The following is a 19,336-nucleotide window of genomic DNA, read 5'->3' as shown; positions in this document are numbered from 1 at the left end:
TATTAACCACAGCTTATCTTATGCTTTTCATGCAAGTGATTATTAAAATTGCTGCTGAAAAGCAATTTGTTTTTTTGTTCCAACTCAAGATTAAATCAAACTAAGTTGTTCAGTTTGAATACTAAAACATCATAACATGATCAATCATATAAAGTCCTTCAGATTTCTATTCCGAAAAACACTTTAAACTAATTGATTCATATTGTCAAGAGGCTTACAAATTATAATAAAATGAGTTTCTAAAAGGGAGTTTTCCATATGATATTTAATAAGCGAGGATCAAAAATAGCTAGAGGCTGGTATTTTCTCCTGTACAAAAAGTTCCATCTTTTTTAATAACAAGAAGATAAACTGGCTAATGGATAAAGTGTCTCGGCCTTGTGGAGGATTTGGAAAACTGTAAAGTACACTGTAGACTACTTTGTAGTGCACGCTCTTTGTGCACCGTAAATTATTATTGTAAATTATTATTGTCGAACCAGAGTAAGAATGGTATAAGCATCCTTTCCCCATAGGGTATAGCAATTGTGAATACGTATTTATATTGAATTTACAACAGCTGAACTGTTTTCCGTATCACTTGGTGGTGACGTAGGTGAGAATAGGTATTTAGTTGTAATCGATTTCAACCTTCGACTGCTGTATATTGGAAGTGGGGTTCAGACAGTTGCCCTTGAAATATCCTCACATCTACCGGCACTCGTATTACAGTATGTTGTATGTTTTAAGTCTGGAGACTCGTTATATCATGGTCTAGTAGTTTTCAACGCCAGGAGAACATGATTGGCTTCTGTAATTGCATGTATCAGCAGACCAGTCGTCTCCCCATGTAATTACATCTCATCGTGGTCAGGGGACGAAGATTGTAAAGAAGAAGCGCTTTTCGATTCTTAGATGATTACTGGACAAAAAGAGTTTTTCGTGTTACAAACAATAACAAGTGAAAGAATCCCTGATGTGGATTGTAACGTCCCCATCACGAATCTACAATATGTGTATGATCTTTTGAGACGCTGACTTGGCACTGCTCCAACCAAACCTCTTACAGCAACAAACCTTCCAATCTCACCTACTACCTCCCTGCTACCTGAGACCTCTGGTCCTGGTTGCCACGGTAACCACTGGCCTCTAAAATCCCTGGTTTTGGGTAGGTTCCCCTAGGGGTACTCATTAGAGCTGTGTTCAGGGGTGCTTGTTGACCTCATGGTGGGGGTTGGTTGGCTGGCTGCAGAGACCCAGGGTAATGTTAGGGCTCTGTTTCAGGTCTCCTGCTGGGTACCGACTCCTGGGGTAGTAGCCTCCCTGACAAACCCTAGAAGTCCATCCAAGGTCCAACCAGTGATGAAAAGTTGGATATCCTTCATTTTGACTCGAGTGTGATTTATATGAAGTAAACATGAGGCCCATTTACAAGGCTCAAAAACCATTTTGATTTTTTTTTGGGAAAATTTTATACTGCCATTTACACTTTCGGAACTCCCCCCCCCCCCCCCACAAAAAACAACTACACAACATTGGTGTTTTCTCATTCTGTTTTAGGGTGAGCTCCTATTGCGTTCTCATAACAATAAGGTGTATTTGCAACATCTATTAAATTATTATACAGTCTTCTGCTATCAAGCATTTGATTTGGGTCACCCTGCAACTTGAGCTGTAAGGAGTTATGAGAACAGGTGATGATATATGGGTAAAGCAAATTTCCGTGTCATTTTCTTCATGCTTTTTATCAGTAGAACAGCTACAAATTACTGTGAAGAATAAAGATATATAGGCTTAGACTTTGGCTGTGGCTTTATTCACAAAATTATGATGATATTATATTGCTGTGATAGATATCATCTTGGTGGAACTCAACAGCTTTTATTACTTAACTTGGCCTGTTGAATGCTCAAGAGTTGTAGCTCTCAAGAAGCTCCCCTCTCCCCCCACCCCCCTGGACTTGACATGTGATCTTTGAGAGGTCAGTTGGTGACCTCCTGTCAGTTAGGAGTCTGTCAGCACAGAGTTGATTTGATCGGAGAGTGGTTCGAATAGAGGTTACAAACAACCTGCTGGTCTCCCATTGGTCAACATGCAGCCCAGTTTTTGTTTTCTCAAAATCAAGCAGAGCCGAGGCAAATAACCTCCCCGCTGGGCTAGCTATGGTCAGGAAGAGAGGGGAAAAAAATGTGATTTTTAAGGTTTTTGAGAGAGGTATTGTAGCGGTGAATAAGTTTTTAATACCAGTCCAAGTCATTACCAGAGTAAGGTTTTCTTTTATTGCACGGGACATATTGTGATCTTGCCATGATCAATCATGGTTACCCTTTTTTGCTTTTATCCCATCAAAATGTGACCTGTTTTTCTCAATATTTTATCACTCCTGATTATCAGTAGGATTATCAATTGTGCTTACTCATAATCATATCTATTCAAATTCCCCCAAAATCAGTATTTCTCTCCTCTTGTTCCATTGTGAATCACACTCTGTGGAAAATCTTTGTGCCGTGTCAAGCAGTTTTCTATGGCTTTTTGTGTTCATATTTTGGCTTTTTACAAATTTTGTGTTTTTCAAACTTTTTGGTGGGTGATTTTGCTTCGGTTCACCCCAAAGCAGTGCATATTGTTTTGAATAGTAGTCTTGTTTTACAAACCCTCTGCCCCAAAGTTGTCAATCTATCATAGATTTTGATAAGAATCTTGATGTGAATAATTGTGTTTTGTCACAGGGTAGTATTGTTTGTTGGCCTATATATTCTCAGTTTTGTCAACAGAGTATGACCAAATCACCAAGATAATGAAATCCATAGAAACAAAAATTACCGCCAAAAATATGGTACTACAATGCATTCAAGATTTCAATGAACTTTCTTATGGTAAAGTGGAATTATGAAAAAGATCAAACATTCTGAAGAAATACAATGGGTTTGCCATTTTGGGTCGTAAATGGTAGTGAAATTTGAAAGCTAAAGTGAGACAATTAAGTTTCTGATCTTAATGTTTTGACAATAAGAGTTAGAGACTTGATACAGCGAGACTATTATTGAACTTGTCCTATTTTGGATATTCCCCAGAAAGCCACACTGCATTGATCTACATGTAGATCCTCATGTAGATCCTCATGTGATATGACACGATTCAAGTCTCGTGTCCTGGTTCATTCTTATTGCCAGCGCACACAGTGTGGCTTCTGCAATAATCATGGTGTCGTGACATGCTCAGTGTCATGGTCAAGCTCATGATGGCTGTCACAAAGTAGGGTCGTGAACTGTTATCGTGCCTAGTTCTAGACAATCTTAATGACCTGTGCTTGTAGGAAATTGTGATAGTTTTGAATTTATATTACCGAGGGATTATTAAAAATGTATTCACACCAAAATCAAAGAATATGTTCTAGCAGTTCTCCAGATTTATTTCGTAGTAAGGAAGAGTCAAGTCCAAACATTGTCATTGGTAAATACATGGATGTGTCCAATTTGGATCTTCGGTCATTTGCCCAATACCTTGATTGAACAAAATGCCCATTCTTTGCCTGTTCCATGAAGGATTGATCTGATTTGATCCAGAGCACTCCAAATTAATCTGGATTAAACTTATAAATGTAAATGGGCCCCCTTCATTGAACTCTCAGCGCTGCCCTGTCTGTCTTCTATAGCTAGAGGGCTTCATTTTGTTTGTTAGGTCTCCAGCTAACCTAAGGTCATATGCAAGATAAATTACACCAGGTTTAACTCAGAACCCCTTTCCAATTTTCTTCCCATTGAATTTATTTTGCCCTTCCAGTAATTAATTTGTAGTCTCTGCATGCCAGGGTACAGAACGATATGTTAGTAATGGGTTTTTGGATTCACAACAGTAATTTGTTTGTATCCCTAATAATAAATATCAAATAATTTAGGTTATCACAATTTATATCCCTTGTGAGTTTTTATTCATTACGAAATTGCTTGGCATATTTGGATAGCAAGCAGAACCTAAAGCATGGTTGAACGGGAGTATGTGAGGAACAGAGAAAAAGAGAACTGATAGAGAGAGGGGAAAAGTGTTCTTGAAAAAAGAAACAAAACAAATTTTGGCTTATAAAATGGTAGAATTATTCTTCCAAGTAAACATATAATGACACATATTACTTCATAAAAACAATAATTCTGATTAATGTCTTCTATCTGCTCTACTGGTTGCATTTTCCATTCATATGTTATCGAATGGGCTTAAAGTTGTTTACTTGATGAAGGCTATGATTTTCTCAAATCTGATTTTTGTTCTAAAGCCACAATCCAAGTTAATCTTTTGGCTCTGCTGGCCAGATGAGAGGCAGTTTAGTGTCAGGATGAAGGAACTGTAATCCTGATTAAAACTAGATAATATATGGAAGTACCTTATGTGAACAACGGGAAGGAGATGTACCTCAGCAATCTGGAAATCCCCCTAGAAAATCAGAATACAAAACAGACAAAAAGGGATTAAGTATCATTTCCTGTCATTTAAGATTATGATGGAGTTGACAGCAGAGGATCTTTCGATAACCAGATCTTGTTTAATCGATAAAAAGTGGTTATACATGTCCATTATGTCTTTAAAGTGTTGTTTAATTCCATCTGATTTGCCATTGGTGCAGGGCAAGATTTACCTGTATAGCTTTGGTAACCAGATTTTGATCAATTGGAGAAATAGATGGTTAGAAACTAGAAAGATCCATTATGCATTTAAAGTGCTGTTTGTAAAAAATCTAATCTGGTTCGTCATTTGAGCAGGATGCAAGAGATTGGCTTGTTTATGTTACCATTTTATTTTTAAGAGATTTTAGAATATGTAGATTAAACCTACTTTCTAATATTTCTGTAGAATGGTAAATATATGTATAAGATGGGGTAATACTAGAGAGGACCTGTTCATTTTCTTTAGAATATGTTGAATAATTTGTATTTGGGATGGGTAGAATGACATCAGCTAGACCCCCAAAGAATATGGCTTTGGCAAGATAATCTCCATTTTCAAACTACCTGGAGCATTAGAAAATAAGAACCCATTCTTCCTTCTACAGCTCATTAACTGACCAAGCCCAAGTTCAATTTAATTGCTTTCATCAGCCCTTCAGGAGGACCATTACTAACACAGAATCATCGACTGGCTATGGCACCACGCCCCCTCCCTAAATCCATCCCCCATAGTGACACCCCTCTCAAGCCTCAATACCCCCTCCCCCTCCTTCTCCTTGCGTAGAAGTAAACACAATGAAACAAAAGAGGATCTGGAGGGGATAATCTTGGGGTAAGACTTCCTTCCTTGAAGAAAACAACTTGCTTTTGTTATACATCCTGATGAATAGAGAAACCATTGAGTCCTCTCAGTGTTGAATTGGATTGGATAGGGGGAGGACGTACCTCAAGCGTCACTGCAGGATTCATGTACAGGAACTTAGGAACACATCTAGTGACATTATTTACATGTATGTTCAAGCCTGCATGCAAGGAATACTATTGAATTATATTTGTTGTTGAATATACCAAGTGAATGTGGAATTATAAATTTGAAAGGTAAGTTTAGACTTTAGTTACCTCTTTCTTACAATATGTTTGCAAAGGACATGTTAAGTTGAACAGTTCTGTGATTTGTAAAACTTAGATGTCCGAACTTAATCTGTTTTTACACTATCAAAGCAATGTGCAAATGAGTCATTCTTTGACGAGCAACTTTATGTTGTAAGGTGAATTTATGTCTTTGTTATAGTAACATAAACATGAAGCTTAAATGTGAGACTTGTAGTGGCACAAGATACTTTCAGAAATATTTTCTGATCTGCGATAGTAGTCAAGGCGTGCTCTCTCTTGCTATTCAGACATATTTATTTTCAAGACGGCCGATTATTAATTGCACCAAATGCCAAATGAATTACATCTACAAGTGAATGTTTCCACCATGGAGGGCAACATTATTAGAACCAAATGTTAAAGATCCATACCCCGATTTACGGGGATGGGAAGGTGCAGGGTGGGGTGGGGTACGTCATGACGCAAATGCCTCAAAACGTATGTTACTCGTCAATGCTTCCTGAGTGGAGTAAACTCTGTGATGCTGAGGACAGAGAGAGAGAGAGGGGGGCAACTTGAGTAGGGTTCGGAAGGAGAAAGCTAAATGTAGCAGGCCGTCTTGGCTCGATGGATCATAAACTGCTTCCTGTATGTGAAGGAACGGGAAAACATTAACACTAAAAAAAAACCTGACATGCAAGGAACATGAAGGAATGGGCCTTGTGATGCGGTTATCTTATCCAATGCAATTACCTTACTATCAACATCTTGGAGATTTGTAAAGGATTTACCGTAATGTAAAAAGGAAGTTATGTTACTTTACTTACTTTACTTTTACTTTAAAACACGATGTTGTAGGTCTAAGCCTGTTCATCGATCCAGGATTCTTCCGTGATTACTGCTATTTTGTACATGTATAAGCTCTGAATCTGTTCAATGCTGTGGATGTTGCTTCACGATTAGAGTTATTTTTTCACTATCACAGTGATACTTTCCTTATGAAATACTGCTAGATAATGATAATGAAAAGTCACATTGTGTACTCGACATTCTTGTTTATTACTAGTACTACAAAGAGTTTTTATGAAAATCTGTTCAGGATATATTGATATGATAATTAGAAATCATTATGTGTACTGAATGTAATATTCTCATTTCTATTAAAGTACATGGAGTTATTACTAAATCAGGATGTGTGGGCCTACTGGGAAAGTGCCGTTGTTGATAGGAGGATGGAGTTTGCGGATTAGAGGGGGCAGATGAACTCTAAAGAAGGAGAAAGTTATTTTTATCCCTTTGGAAATAACTTCTTACCGGTTGTGTAGGCCTGCATATTCCTGCAATGAAAACCCCCTTCGCTGTTGCCACTTAATGCCTATTCATAAGACATTTCCTTCTATTTTTAAAAATTAGCTAGAATCCTGTGTGTGTGTTTTCTCGAGGAAGGGATTTAGGGAAAGTGCTGAGTTCATGTAGAAGGATCTTAAGATCTCGAGACCCAAGTCAAACGTGACATCAGCAACTAATATCAAAATTCATGAGGCATGCATGGGTACTATATTATACGATTGTACTTTACATGCACGCACAGCTGTGAAGTACATCCACCGAATGCTAAATGAAGGAAGAACTATTGCCTCGATCAGCTGACTGTGATTATTAGCTTTGGAACCTTGTGAATTTCAGCAAATTTTTAACTGTTTTTTAATCCCTTAAATTCTTTAAAATAATACAACCATTCATTTTGCATCAATAATGTTTTTCAAGGTTTGGTTATGAACAAATCTGTGGGCTTATTTTCATTTCAGACTTGAGTAGAATGAATCGGGAAAATGTTCTCCAACATTTTCTTAAATGAGTCATTTTGGAAATTTTCAATAATAAAAAGGAATAGACCAGCATCATGAAAGAGTGATACATACATGTAGATCAATATTATTTTGCATTTCTTGAAAGAAAAATAGATTCCTCATAAATGTTGATGTGTGCTTTCTAAATTCCCATTTTCAAAATTTAACATTCAAATTCATTTAATTGCCACCCTCTTTGATTGAAAAATATGAAAAGGGAGGGTAGGTATGTACATGGAGGTATCTATGCTCATACTCTTTTGATTATTTTGAAAGAAAATAGGTTCTTTACAAACATTGCCTCCAGATGAATTAAATTCCTGTTTTCAATGTAAAATTTCCAATTCATTTCATCTTCTCAAGAATTTGATTGATAAAGTTTCAATAAAAAGGGCATGTAGACTTTAGACATGCTACATATTCCAACTCCCTGATTAAACATGACACTTTCTAGGGGCCATTTTATACTAGAGGCTGTATAGTTGATGAGCTAAGCTATGCTGATGTGTGCTAATCCATGGATATAGAAGGATCACATTAATCTCTGACGGCCATCTACCTGTCCAGCAGGTATAATTAGAAAAGCACAGGTAGATGAATGACATTACATCTTCTTGCCAAGGTTCTAGGTAGAATGCGTACCTGAGATATACCATCTGCTCACTGTACTGAGAGCTAGTAGGTCACTTCTCCACATTCCTTAACTTTAACATTGAGTGATTGCACTCTGGTAGATAGACTATTCTTGGAATGAAAGCATCTCTAATAAGATAAGGAAAAAATGAAACTCCAGGTTCCAGGTTTTCAAAAATGTCTTCTTGAGATATACCATCTGCTTAGAGGTAGAAAGTCATTACTTGACATACTTTAACTTTAATCACATAGATTGCCTGACCATCTGACTCTCAACAGATAATAATAAGACTCTATACTTGGAATGAAACCATCTGTAATAACAAAAGGGGGAAAACAAATGAAACTTTTCTTACCTGTCCAACAGATGTAATTAGAAAAACACAGGTACAAGACCTACAGGTAGATATTGACATTACATCTTAGCCTTGTTTCTTGCCAAGGTTCCAGGTAAAATGTGTACCTGAGATATACCATCTGCTGATATGAGAGAAAGAATGTCATTACCTGAGATACTTTTAATTTGATTGAATGCTGTTCTGGCTCGCAATAAATGATGTAGCAATTAAGTTTGTACTTCCATCTTGGAATTAAAACCAAGTCAACATTCCAGCAATATTTAAAAAAATGTAAAAAGAAGTTTGTCAAATACAGAATCAAATCATTAAATCAAAAGTGTATCTTCCAGCTGTAGCAATGCAAGTATATGAATGATACATTGCTGATATGATATGTATCTTTTAAATGATGTGAAGATTTATCATTGAATTGCCTTCAAAGTCCTTAAAATTATTTGAGAAGCCCCTTATATGCTTCTTTATGCTGTTTGAAATGATGAGAATGCTTTTTGCTCTCATGTTGCATGTTTTTCAGAAATACCTGAAATAGTCACTTTCATTCACAACACAACATTCTCTGCAAGTAATGATGGAGTGGGCAATTTACGACATCGTCCAATAAATTCATCAGAACTCTTTTTGATTTAAAGAAATTATGGAACATTAATGTTATATTGAAGAGCTGTATGAAGTACATGAAGATAACAACATAGTGACAAAGTCATAATATTCATTCTTTCCAATCTATCACGGTAATATATTCATGTATGCGGCCAACTGTTTAAGTCAGCTGCACTGATCCTAGATGATGGGGAGGTATGGGACAGAAGAGACAGAAACGGGTCCGGAGAAGGAAACGCTGCTGAGGGACATATCGGAACATTCAGGATGTATTTCCCAAAATGAAATATTGCCAGGATATTTCACTCGTCGTGGGTGGATGCTGGGTTAAGACATAAGTGTTTTTCTCATTTAAGCTCCCCTGTGAACATTTAGGATGCATTTTCATGATATGAAATATCGCGGGGGTAATCATACTTCACATGTCTTGGATGGATGCAGGCCATGCTTGTAAGTGTTGATCCCCTTTCAGCCGTTCTTTGTTCCCCCCTCTCATACGCGGATCCAACTACCCATATCTACTCTGACAGAACATTCAAGTTTCATTTTCATCATATGAGATATTGCCGAGACACTCCACTCCATCCTCTCGGATTGATGCGGTCCGAGACGATATAAGTGTTGGCCCCCTTTAAGCTGCTCTGTGCCCTAGCTCCTCTCATCTGCGGATCTAATCATCCGCTCTGACGCTCGGAGGAAAGATCTACAAATATGAGGCAGCATTGCTCAAGGGCCGCATCTCTGCTCAAGTACACTCCCTCATCTTATATTGTCAGGAGTACCGGTAGTAAGGGGTAGTAGTGGGTGCTATCTCTGTGGGAGATACAGGGCCAGGGGAAGGAGAGGATCATCATATCGGCAAAGCCCGATTCCTCCTTTTCTAGCATGTCAACTAATTAATTCTACATTTTGTTCTAAATTGATCTATTTGACAAATTGGATTTTGTGGTTTGAAAGAAAGAAAGGCTTATTAGAAGGATGACTGAAAAATATATTTGTGTTTACAAATTGGGATATTATGATGCTTCTTGAATGAAGTACAGTGATTGCCTTGTGATATGGACATTGTCAGTAATATCAAATCAACTTCTGAGACAAGCGAGATTGGCTTAATTTGATAGTACAAATAATGAGTTTTGTGCTCTGCTGCCTCTCATCTGACCAAATATTATGCTTCTAATATCTTATTCCCCTGCCATCTTCCATATTAATATTACTGCAAGAGGAGGAGGAGGCATTGCATCTCCCCAGCGGTATACGCCCTGAGTCACTGTAGAGCCGTAGCCGCTACTCTCAGTGGTCACTTGATAGCAGTGATCGGGAGGACGCGAAGATGAGTTATTGTCCATGTAATGCACGCTGCAGGGGATTGAACAAATAATGTTTTTTATGTTTGTTCCCCTCGGAGAAGTCAATATCATCTGATAAAAATGTTCTAGCGGCAAATTTGAAGTTGGGTATCAAATGACCTTGGGGAGTAATGAATGAAGAGTTTATTATTCCTGTGATGTCTCTATTTGTACCTCTGCAATTATTTAATATCAAGGTATTTCGTTCGGAAGAGGAAAATATGGGATTATCTGCAGTTCAGTTTCTGCTTCCTCTTCTTTATATCATATTTAATCAACTTATACTTGTGTGTTCCCTTTTCCCATTTTATATTTGCATGAGAGAGAGAGAGAGAGAGAGAGAGAGAGAGAGAGCCGTAGAGAGAGACAGAGAAAGTTAGAGAGAGAGAGAGAGAGAGCCGTAGAGAGAGACAGAGAAAGTTAGAGAGAGAGAGAGAGAGAGAGAGAGAGAGAGATGGGGGGGGGGGGGCAGAGGAGAAAGAGAGGATGGGAAAGATAATTATAAAGAGATTGAATATAAGATACAATGACTCTTTCGAGAAAGGAAAAATAATTCCAGTTATCACACTTCAAGTAGACCCTCATTCTAATTTATGTGCAGTGGATTTTGAGAACACCTTTGCATACAAATATATTTTTGAAGGAAAAGATAAGATATCGCAAATGATATTGACCGGACATCCTGTTCTACACATTTGAATACCAATAGTCTCTACTTGAGACTAAATAAACTTTGTTAGCCCCACCCCAATAAAAGACCAATGGAAGTAAACCAGTAGAGCATTATGGCTACTTATTAACAGTCAAGGGTGTCACAACCCCTGTTTAATTAATACTAAACCATTAAACCCCCCAGGTCCTTCATATGCAAATGAGAGCGCAAACAATAGCGGGTAATCAGGGGTTTGAGCTTGGCTGATAAGATGATAAATAAGGCTGGGGATTATGGACGATTGTCTAGATGGATTAATGAGTCTAGTCATAAAGCAAGGCTGGTTGAGGCCTCTGATTTATCCCTAGAGAATCAGATTGGCTGAATTCTGAATGATGCTTTGAGATGAAATGTCTAGAGGGGATCAAAAGAGGTATTGATTTTAGACACATCAATCTGAAATCTCCTATTGTCTCTGTACTGGTTGGGAGGTATGCATGATGTGTCCTGGAAGCAGAAGGATATTAGATAGCTATTGTATATTTGGGAAAAGTTGGGGTGTATCTGATTCAATTTCTAAGTCTTCAAATCAAGTTCAATTCTAGAAACCAGAGTACATATGCGATTGGCAGATTGGGGACATGATTGAATAGGACAAATCACAGGAGATTGTCCACATCTGTATTTGCTGAGTGCATATATTCTTCCCTCAAGTTCACCGACTCTTAGTTATAATATATTCATGAACCAATCCTAGATTTGATCTTGACGAACAAGCCTGTAATATGACTGACAATCATGACTATTTATGTCTGACTGACTCACAATTCCCGGTAGAATATAGATAACTCTTGTTCTTTTAGATCAAACATCAGGAATAAACACTACCTGGTATCCAAGTGTTGCATGTTTCCAACGGTCATTGAAACCGTCTCCACGATTCAAGTGTCCAGTCTGATAGTCTACTGGCCGTGTTTGACCGCTTTACAATGGGTTCCTTCTCCAGACCAAGCTTTGTTTGACCTGGGCAGTCTACTACTGGTTTCAACTTTCCAATTTAATCAGGAACAAAAATAGATAAATAGAAAGTGAGCTTAAACAATGCACCATGGGTTGTATTCACTGAAATCTGTGATAACAGTGGGATGAGGAGTTAGTCTAATTCATGACGTCTTCAATTTTATTGTGAAGAGACTTAAAAATAACAATGATTCATACTATTGATTATTTCCCTATAACAATACATTACCAGCCACTAAGTATCACTTCCTAAATATGTACTTAAAAGGAATTGTTTTTAAAAAGAAGGATGTTGAAATAAGAGATGGAAGGTTTGTTTAACAATGCTTCCTTGTTTGTCAAGCCAAGAGGAATGAATTTTTTTCCTTTTCTTTCATCAACCCAAACATCAAGTTTACATTTCTTTCAATCATACTATTTCCTCACTCACTTCATAATATTCATAAGGCTATTGATTGTTTACTTGAGCTGCGAGTCCTCTGGTCCAGGATTACTTCAATTTTAGACTTTGGTTTACTAATATGGAGTGTATGAGAATTTATTCTATCTTGACCCCTGCAACCCGAACAAACACAGAACTCACCATGAGCTTTGAAAACAACTACTCCGTCTGCTAGCCAAACTTTATAGAGAAATCAGAAAGCACATCCATCATAGCGGAGATTAAATCTCTGCGTCTGTTTGATTTTGGGTATTCAGTCTCTCCACGGGTGCCCAGAAACGGGCTAAAGGAGCCCCTCTTTGATGGAGGACTGGGAAAACAGATTAACCAGGACCAAATGCAGTCAATCAATATTGAGTTTTCAAAATGGAACAAACAGTATTAAACTGATATGACTGATTTGGGAGCAGATTATAGACTTGGACCAATGTTTGGTTCTTTGGTTCTTTTATCAAGCAGATTTTTAAAATCACTTTTGGAGACACCTCTGAGTTGAGTCTGCTTTAATAGATCAGGAGAGGGGAGGGGCATGTTGGTCAATAAATTGTCTTTAGTACGGGTCTAGGGTTGGCTAATCAATCAGTGATTGGACTTGGAGGTGGATCCATCTACGGTTCACTGCTCAAGTCAAGAAAGCTTCTGAAGAGTCTCTCGGGTCTTTGTATGTAGTGGATCCAGAGTTAGGTCTTCATCTAGGTCCCCTTCTTTCAGGTTCAAGGGGAGTTCATGTCTGTCAGACAGCTTGTAGAAATTAGCCTGGCTTCACCCTCCTGCTTCAAATTAGTCCAGGACTAAGAAGTTTACTGTACCACGTCGTCGTGATGGAGAAAGCCCTTGTATTGTGGTGATGCAAACTCGGTGAACAAAGTTGATGTACACGTATGTTCATGTTTATGTCATGATCTTCACAATTTTCTATATTTAGAGGAATAGACTTGATTGCTGATGCCTGATGTTGTAAATCGATTTGGAATTCACTTTTTCACTTTTCATTTTATCATCGACAGGACACCAGTGAACCTAGCGTGAACTTGAGTGGGTGAAGCAAGCGGATAGTTTTCTCCAGCACCTGATAAACCAAAGAAACCAACATGCTGCTGCCTTCATGCTTGAGATGCTGGCTAACTTCAGTCACCATCTGCATCCTCCATGTATTCTCTACATCACAAGCAACAAGCTCGTGGAGGGATCCAGAGCCAAATCTTATATCACTGGACAGCTACACAAGTAAGTTTTTAACTTATTTTTTCTTCTTATAAAAAGGTTAAAAATTGATTAATTCCCTTCACTCTCTCTATCATAATCACACTCTTTCCCTCTTTCCCTTCCCTCTTTCTCTCTCTCTCCCTTAGTCTTTCCGTCTTCCCTCTTTCCTTCCCCCCCCCCCCCTGTCTGTCTCAAAATCCACCTCCCTCTCTCTCTCTATTCTCACTCCAGGTCTCTTTCCCCATCTCCTCTCTTTCTCTATCTTAAATCTTGATCACGTAACTGCTGTCAAATTCAGTTTCTCAAAGGACAACTTTGAAGTGTCATTTGGAAAGATGAAAAGCCTGTTCCTTAGTCAATTAGCTGCTACCATCAATTTGCCCACCATGGGATTAGGGAGCATTTCCTTATAGTGAAATAAAAGAAAACTCAAAAGAAATCTTACGGTAGCAGATTCAGCTCTTTTGGCCAGTTTAAAGTGCTTGTTTCAGAGAAACAGAAAGTGATCGCACTTGTTCACAGGTCCCAAGTACGACATTGTCTAGATGTTTTTCGCCTGGAGGAAAAAAGTAAGCTGCTAATATGAGATTTAGTTAATACCAGTACCCATTCAGAGTTGTTTATTGAGGGCTCACGGTAAGAAAGGAGTACGGGAGAAGGAAGGGATAAATCTGGTTTTTGTTGAAGCTAGGACTGGAGTTTCTTTTCCCCTCTGTGGAAAGCAATATCCCCTTACTATTGACACAGCAGCGAAACATGTGATAGGGAATGAGTGGTGAGAGAGGTCTAGCTGTAGAGTAAACACGCACCTGTTTTCTGGTACCGCTGGTTACCTGCGCGTACCTTGGTGTACAGCTATTCGGGGAACATTCCCTCATGTACACGTACAGGATCACACTCATACAGGATCACTCGTTCACCACAGAGTGACGAATGGAGCTCGATGTTTAGGGGTATGACGTAACAAAAACATTCATAAGAGAGAGAGAGAGAGAGAGAGAGAGAGGAAGAAAAAAGGGGAGGGGGAGGGGGACCACATTCATGTTCATATTGGATGGTTCAGTAAGATTTTGGTTAAAATGCTACTTTCGGTCCCTTTAAATTACTTGATTAATATTTTGGAGACAATCATGACATTTGACATTCAGTGTGGGGTGTGCCTTATTGCCAATCGTGAAAAATGGCGCCAACCCTCCGATTCAAGAAATGAATCAATTCTAAATCATTATCCATGATGACGTTTCTGATCACTTATTCACCTACCGAGCTTCAAAGAAAATCCCCAACCCATCGGTGAGAGCCAAATTGACATCATGCTGTACGAGGGGAAACTCTTCATTTTGTTCTGCCCGGGTCAGCCAAAAAGTACTCTGCGATCGCAGACAATGAACCAAATGAGAAAAGCTATCAGAAATGATTGTCTCTGATCTCGTGAACAGGAAATCTTGGATAATAGGAGATCGACAAGATAGCTATCGCATTGGAACATGAGCAACTTGTGAATGTTTCTAGAGAGCATGAACTGTCCTTTGACTTTGGTTTCCATCGTCTAGCATTCTTGGCAGTGCTTGGCTTGGCTGACTAAAAGAAGGTCATTACATACCTCGTTAGTCTTTAACAATATTAGTTTTGGAGTTGAATGTTGATGAACTTCTTCATTGACATGGCAGTATTTCTGACCTCTTATTTCTAAATCCTGAATCACTTGTTAGTGGTTTGCTTGTGAGGTTCGTCAATGGGCTGTGGTTTGGTCTCAATGATCTGTGGTTTGGTCTTGGGGGCCAACCTACGCCCAAACTTTGACCAAACTTTGACCACTCCTTGATTAGGGCCTTCTTGTTAATCTCGTTTTTGAGAGATTTTAGTTGATGAGTGATAATGATCACAATCATAATGATGAGAACTGGGTCATTTTGTAAATAAAAGACAAAAAGATAGAAACACAATAAACAGAATGGATTAAGGTACAAGTTCAGAAAATGAAGATAATGGTTAGAAGCAAAGAAGCGAAACAAATCTGGGATAAATTTGGTGTGAAACAGAGAAAAATTGAAAAATTCTATTGAGGCTGAGAAGATTATCATTATAAGATCTGTCCCAGTTGTTCAATAAAAGGAGTAAAGTTTTTTGTTTGAAACGTTTCAATTGACTGGCTCCGTATCACGATCAAAATGTGATTTGTATGGGGTATTGTGTCTGGTGATATTAGATGAAGAGAGATAAGGGAGATTTCAATAGGAACCTATTGATACTGCCATGAATTAATCATTTAACTCCATTTTGCCGCAGGCTTCTATGCCGTGCCTCCTCACACATCCATCGGCACGTGTGATCTTTCCAAATCAGAGCCTTTTCTTTTCTCTTTATCTCATCTCGCTTCGCTTGACAGATTTAAAACCAAGTTCAAAAGAAGAAAACTTATATTTTTCATAATGCTATTCATAAGCTGGCATTGTTCACAGCTAGGTCTGATTTTAAAGAGTAAAAGCTTTTAAATTTGCAAGTGAGCAGTCTTCCAGAAAAGTGATTTCATGACTCAAATTAGCTCTTTCAATTTTATCCCATTTGAGGTTTAGCAAAAATGAACTTGTCAATAATGATCACGAATTCAATCTTGATCTCATACAAAGTCTACAGCAAACATAATTTACAATTTATATGATCATTTTCAGCAAGAGCTCTTGGTTTTTCTTTTACCCAAAGAAAAAAAGAATTCTTCCTCAAAGAATTTGTTTTCACCTAATGGAAGTATGATTGGATTAAGAGTAATGTGTTTTCTAAATATATTTATTATGGAGCCCAAAGATGTAGCTTTATCTCACAAAAAGAAACTAATTGGCTATTCTGCTGATATGGGTCTGCTGGAGGCATCTTGTCGATGGCCAGATCTTCTTTGCCTTTGAAATCACTAATGACAAACCTAGAGCAATCCGCCCACCATTCAATACAAATTCAAACCCCCATCACAACAATAACGAGCATCCATTTTTATGTCTGTCCATGTCTCCCTTTTTTCTTCCCGTTTTGAAAATATGCCTCTCGGGACTCATGAGCTATCTTTTAAAGACTCGTTATGTACCATTACTGAATCAGAGGATTCACTTTGTCACCGTTTATAGCTCACGGAAAGCAAAATAAGATAGCTTCATACGAAAAAAGAAGAGAATATGTAAAAAAAGGAGTAGAAAGATCTATTTGCTTTGCTGATTGAATTCAGCCGTGCCAATATTGGGTAGTCCTATTCCACAGCATCGAGCGTGGGTATGTAAATGTGTGACAAGATGAGATTTTTCTCGCTGCCTGCATATGGCTGGAAAGAGAGATGATTTCATAAGGAGAAAGGAATGAGTGACAGTTAGGAAACAATTTACACAATTCAAATCTAAACAGGTGCCGATGAAGAGGACGATGATGTAAAACTTTGTTATTTAACAAGAAACCATTGTCGGGTGCACTTACGATGTACTTTCAGAGAGAAAATAGTCATCTATTTCTAAGCTTGATGCCAAATCTTTTTGCTTTTCCGAAACAATAACATTTATTGACTTATTTCATTTGCCGACAATTTTCTATCATTTTTTATTTTCTGTTACGTCAGAAGAGAATTATCGACTTATTTCATTAGCAGACAGTGCCTTACCCTTATTTTTAACAACAATTGCTCAGCGAATGTCGTTTGCAAGGAAACATCGGCATGATTATTGCACGTAGGTGCATGCACTTTTGGAGTGCTCTAACTTCTATTCTCAGTCATCGTGAATGACGTTCTATCAATCTTTCATCGACCAATGTAGGAACAAGCAGTTGCCATGGATACACTTGCATAAAATGCTAAGCCAAGCATGATCTAATGAAATAATAGAATAGATAGTTGAGTTGACATATTTCACACTTCCATCTCTCTTTCTCTCTCTCTCTCTTCTTTCTTTCTCAATCTCTCTATCTCTCTTTTTTTTCCTTGTGTATTTCCATTCTGTTGACTCCTTCAATAAAGATGTGTCTTCTCGTTTTAATTCCACAAGGCATTATTTGCTCTGCTGTTGTTCAACCCACCTCCCATTTGATTCTGAATTGTCTAGTTTCACCCCATTTTGTTCTTCAAACTGCAATTGATGTAGGGTTATGATGAGAACCAATGTGAAGACAATTTAAGGCAATGAACTTTGAAGTTCACGAAATTACAAATAAATTGAACTGGAGGACTGGTGTTTTGCCCATTCTAGAGTAAATTTAGCACGCTTTAGTTCCAGAAAGAAGAAAAAGTTTGAGAAAGAAAGAATAGACTGTTTTGCTTGACCCTTTCATGAGAGTTCACAGTGTAGTCTCTTGCTCAGACTCTTACACGTATTAGTACTCGCTCTTATCAAAGAATGTCAGATCCTTGCTGTACACATGTTCATTGCCTGTATGTGGCAAGTTTAGTTGGAAAAGGGGAGTTCTTCAGAATATTTGATTTAGTAATGATTTTTAGGTTTATTTCTTGGAGAGCTTTGACATTGAAGTGTTTTTGATACCATGGAGGACTAATAATTTAGGGAGTAGAGTGATTTTTGTGTGTGACCTGACCCCAATCAACAAGCTAATGTCGTTGTACACCCTACACCTCCACTCACAGCTTGGGCCCTTCTGCATCTCCAGTAGCTTTCATGCTGCGTTAGCTGATTCATGATGAGAAACATGGGCCAGTTTGGTTTGTACAGGAGATCCAGGCGCGTAGCCAGGGGGGGGCAGTGGGGGCGGTCGCCCCCCCCAAAACGCCGGCCAAAAAAAAAAGAGAGAGAAAGAGAAGAAAAAAAAGAAAGAGGACGTAGGAAGAAAAAGGGAAAAGGAGTCGAGAACGGTACAATGAATCGTCAAGGCTGCCGCGCTTCGCGCGGGAAGGGGGAAACTGAGTTCAAATTAAGAAATATGAGTCGGGAAAGGTACAACGAATCGTCTTCTTTCTCTAATAATTTAATGAAACGTCAAAGCTTCGCGCGAGAGGGGGGGGGGAACAGAATTCAGACAAGGATTAAGAGTCGAGAAAGGTACAACGAATCGTCTTCTTTCTCTAATAATTTAATGAAACGTCAAAGCTTCGCGTGAGAGAGGGGAGGGACTGAATACAGATAAGGATTAAGAGTCGAGAGAGGTACAACGACTCGTCTTCTTTCTCTAATAATTTAATGAAACGTCAAAGCTACGCGCGAGAGAGGGGAGGGACTGAATTCAGACAAGGATTATGAGTCGAGAAAGATACAACGAATCGTCTTCTTTCAAAGCTTCCGCGCTTCGCGCGGGAGGGGGGAAACTCCCCCCTCCCTGCACCCACCCCCCTAGGGAGCGCGCTTCGCGCGCTCTTTAAGTGATTCGCACGCTTCGCGTGCTCACTACCGCCCCCCCCTAAAATGAAATCCTGGCTACGCGCTTGAGGAGATCTCTTTCATTTCTAAACCCCCACACTCCAGTCAGAAGTTTAAATGACTAATTCGATGCTTGCAGATTGATATGTGGCGATCATTACTCGCTCGCTCCACAACCCACACAGTTTTCTTTGTGCATGCATTCAAGATTTGTCATTCTAACTTGACCTTCTAACTTGACCTCGGAATGACAGACTTTTACTTTGTGTCATGGTTTGGAAAGGGATGAAAGTGTCACACTTTCGGTATGAACTTGAATTGAAGTTCACAAAAGGAGATCATATCATAACAGAATCAAACTATAAATAGTGAG

General features: G+C 38.5%; 1 protein-coding gene across 9 annotated transcripts in view; it reads left to right on the top strand.

The window, feature by feature from the left end:
• The window catches only part of LOC582531 (flagellasialin), a 67,377-nt gene that overhangs the window by 5,530 nt on the left and 42,511 nt on the right, over positions 1-19,336 (top strand). For 5 of the 9 annotated variants that reach the window (XM_030976731.1, XM_030976730.1, XM_011685307.2 and 2 more), the window contains exons 1-2: positions 5,310-5,516; positions 13,423-13,642. In XM_030976731.1, coding sequence (XP_030832591.1) covers positions 13,507-13,642 — 136 coding nt within the window. In that variant the 5' untranslated portion in view covers positions 5,310-5,516; positions 13,423-13,506. Of the gene's footprint in view, positions 1-5,309; positions 5,517-12,918; positions 13,295-13,422; positions 13,643-19,336 lie in introns of those variants that run through there. The other 4 variants (XM_011685305.2, XM_011685288.2, XM_030976728.1 and 1 more) reach the window with 3 other exon arrangements.

Source organism: Strongylocentrotus purpuratus, unplaced genomic scaffold, assembly GCF_000002235.5.
Source record: "Strongylocentrotus purpuratus isolate Spur 01 unplaced genomic scaffold, Spur_5.0 spur5_scaffold_9, whole genome shotgun sequence".
NCBI lineage: Eukaryota > Metazoa > Echinodermata > Echinoidea > Camarodonta > Strongylocentrotidae > Strongylocentrotus > Strongylocentrotus purpuratus.
Note: the sequence above shows the minus strand (reverse complement) of the source record. Positions and strands in the feature narration are given on the sequence as shown.